At 33.2% G+C, this 3,773-nt stretch overlaps 1 protein-coding gene across 1 annotated transcript; it reads right to left on the bottom strand.

Moving 5' to 3' along the window:
- Positions 1 to 1,759: 1,759 nt before the first annotated feature.
- On the bottom strand, positions 1,760 to 2,618 carry LOC110091852 (glutaredoxin-C1). The gene has a single exon (XM_020816104.2). It carries the CDS (start codon positions 2,288 to 2,290, stop codon positions 1,979 to 1,981), a length of 312 nt encoding a protein of 103 aa, XP_020671763.1. The 5' UTR covers positions 2,291 to 2,618; the 3' UTR covers positions 1,760 to 1,978.
- Positions 2,619 to 3,773: the final 1,155 nt, after the last annotated feature.

Below are 3,773 nucleotides of genomic sequence, written 5' to 3'. Positions count from 1 at the left end.
TGTTAAAAATGGATTACTTTATCTTGCATTGAATTATTTTTAAGATTGAATAAGCTCCATGTTTGAAAGGGTATATATGGTTAGGTTTGACAAACTAGGCATGCCTTATATGAGGAAAAAATAGCCTTACCATCCATGAACTTGGGGTTCATTCGGCTATGGAAGTTTTTCCTAATCATGGTTCTTTTCTACTATTGTACTATCATTTCCTTTAGTATTTTTTATAAGGATTCTAGCTATTGCTAGTTTTCTTCATTTTGGCCTTTGGTTGATGCACAACCTGACTGGATTTTTCTTACTAGGCTAGTTCTTTTTGTTATTCTTTTTCCTAGCCGATTGGGTTGTTGGATGAATTTTTTTTCTTTAGGTTCTGTATTTTCAATTGTTCCCTCCCTTAGTTTCTATTTATTTTGTTATTTTAATTTGTATCAATCTTATGGGTGTTTATAATTGGTTTTTAATTTTTCATGTCTTGCACCTCTTTAGGATTTGCATTTGGTTGAATGTCTTTTTTGGCTTTTGATGCTTTTCGTTGGTTATTTGGTTTCTATGTCTTGCTAATTTTATTTTCACCTTGGGTAGTTGTTTGCTGATGGCTTCTTTCTTCTGGGTTGTATTATTAGCATTTTGTTTGCTGCTATTTCAAGTTTTTTCTTGTTGTTTCCTGTTGTTGTTCATTTTTCTCCCTTGTTGTTGGTCATTGTGCTTGGGGTATTATTGCTTGTGGGTTTCCTTTTCTTATTATGGTTTTGTCTCTCCTTGGGTTGTCTCCTAAGTATTCTCTTGTATGTTTCTACTTATTTATTTGTTCATATGTTTTGGCTGCTTCTCTATAGTTCTTATTTTCTCAGGTTTGGACATTTCTCTTGATCTTTCTCGCCTTCCAGGTACATGTACTCCTTTTTCTTTCTACTTTGGTTCTTAGTCTTGTAGGTGCGGTTTTTGGCTTTTAAGGTTTTGTCTTTGTTGTCACCCTGTTGCTACTCCAATTATAGTTTTTTTTTTTGTTCAGGCTCCCTAGCTATATTTTTTTCTTTTTTATATGCTATGTATCTAGTTAGGGATTGATGGCTCTATAGGTTTTATTTTCTTTATATTGTAGCTTTTTTAGCATCTAGCAAGCTATTGAACCCTTTAAGGATCTTGTTCACTTTTGTTGATGAAGTAAAATCCCTGCCCATAAAAGGGCTTTCTTTAAAAAAATAAAAAACTCCATCATTTATCTCTTTTATTACAATCTAAGCTAGCTAGCTGTTAAATAATATTACTTTCTCTACAACAATATCCTTTAAAATGTCATATGAAACCTCACTTCCAATGTAGCTATCATCATTGGTGTAAAGAAAGAAGGATAATGATTTCTTTCTCTATAACTTCATCATTGACTCTTTTAAGAGTCATATCACCAAAAAGACAAAAAAAAGTAGCATTCTTGTTTTCTAAAACATAAAAATTGCCTTCAAATCATGTTAAAGAGTTCCATATCCCAATCAAATTATTGATAAAAAATTCTTGAACAAAATTTTTATTCTATAATATGCTACTTAACTTCACAATTACAATTAAAAAAAAAACTTCACAATTACAATTACTAAAAGTGTGTGACATTGTTACTCATCCAATATTTGTTTTTGGACAAGAATCCGTAGTTGCTATAAGTAAAAACTAGATTGGTTTTCTCCAACAAAATTAGTAATAATTTTTAAGCCGTGTTTACCAACTAAATCAAATAACAAACCATAGTAATCTAATTGAAAAAAAAAAAAAAAAAAACTTTCCTCCGAGTGTTTTTATTGTATGATGCTTCAATTTTACCATGGTAATACATGCATTTAAACACTTGTCTTTTGTTGCTTCACAAAACCAGCAACAAAAGTTATTCTTCTTAGATTTACTGATCTCTCAACAAAAGCAAAAGCATGTTCCTTAATTATCTAACGCTTAGAAAAAGCCCATTTTTATAACTAATGGTACAAAGCTACAGCCATAGTGCACCAGCATCCCTAAGCAACTGAACAAGATTGCCACCAAGATGAAGTGACATCACCTTATCTGTAGTACCTATCAATCTTCCTCCAATAAATACCACTGGAACTGGAGGATTTCTTCCAGTAAGCTTTGCAAGTGCCATCTGCATCTCCCTTCCCTGCGGCTCCTCATCCAGCTCATGTAGATCAACATTAACGCCGAGGTCCACAAACAAACTCTTTACTGTGTGGCACATGCAGCATGAGCTTAAGCTGAAGATCACTACCGGCTTTTGGGAGACCAACCAGTTAACATTCTCCATTAGGACTCCTTCAACTTGCTACAAACACAATGTGACTGCTAAAACGAGAGAGAGAGAGAGAGAGAGAGAGAGATCCTTACTGGATGCATTGTTCGGGTAATGGCAATACTTATTTATATAGCATGGAAGGTTGCTTTCACATTCAGAATATTTAATTGCAGTACAAAGAACCAAGGATAATAGATATGACATGATGCATATAAATCTAACTTTGATGATTGCTGTGAAAGTAACAAGAGCCTCCTTATTTTAAAATGGAGAAGAAGAGTTGAACTTGGTTGACCTCTAGGTTCTTTAATTAGTTTAATAATCTGATAACTGTATATGAGATGCTTAGAATGTTTGCAATATTTGAGAACTATATAGCCCATGTGATGCATGCGTACAACGTATTATATAAAGAATGTTCATATCCTTTGGATGACAGAAGATAAGATTTGGATTCTTTTCTTTTCTATATTTTGGTTCGATGCAAAGTATTTTGTGACTTCGACAGTTTTCAATAGTGTTAACTAGCATTGGCTTCTATATTGCTTGGCCTACGTGATCTGATAAAGAATATTTAGATTTACTTATCTTCATTCATAAATCTCTAATGTCCGATCAGATACGACATTTTTTACTCAGTTCTATGGATCTGTTTAATAATAGTAGTTGTATGAATATGCAATCGGAAGGACCAAGACAAGCCATGGCCTTAGAAGCAACTTAACAATATCTGATTCCGAGAGAAAGCTCTGCAACACCCCTAATGAAAGTATGATTATCCATCAAGGGTAGCATTATCAAGCAAATGAGAGTTGCCAATTCCCCCACAACTACCTCTTTCCACTAACATTAGAGGATATTGGTGGTCCACCAAGAATTTCTTTACCACAATTTGGTGGAATTTTGTGATGTTGAGGGGCATCTATTTTTGCAATGTTAGTTTGGAAAGTTTATAGATTTTTTGGAAATCGATCTTGCAAACTTTGTCGACAAACATTACAAGTGATTGATTTCTCAAGAGAAAACTAAGTACAATACAAATTTTGTAGCCTAGTATTAATAGCATATGATAATCCATAGTTTGATCTATGATTTCTCTCAGCACGTTTGTAATCAATTTAATATTTAACTTTTTAAGCATTATAGTTGGCATCACCTTTTATACAAATAAATATTCTATAAAATTTTTGTCTACTGTTATCACCTAGGTGTTAAATTTATCTAGTTGACCTAGATGATCGACATTACCTTGGTTTATAGGATTTATGATGCAAGGTCTAGTGCGAGGCACCCAAATCAAGACCTAAAACTCTTTTTTATATATTTTTTATTTTGGTTAAAACCCTCTGTGGGGCCTACGCGTTAATACAAAAAAAAAACGGTTACAAAATCCTTAGAAGGATCCTCGAGCTAGCTATTGCTCATAAGAGCTACAAGAAAATGAAAAATAAAACCTAAGAGCCGGTGGTTCCTTTTTCTAAGATTACATAAAAGA

Source organism: Dendrobium catenatum, unplaced genomic scaffold (genome assembly GCF_001605985.2).
Source record: "Dendrobium catenatum unplaced genomic scaffold, ASM160598v2 fragScaff_scaffold_611, whole genome shotgun sequence".
NCBI classification, from domain to species: Eukaryota; Viridiplantae; Streptophyta; class Magnoliopsida; order Asparagales; family Orchidaceae; genus Dendrobium; species Dendrobium catenatum.
Note: the sequence above shows the minus strand (reverse complement) of the source record. Positions and strands in the feature narration are given on the sequence as shown.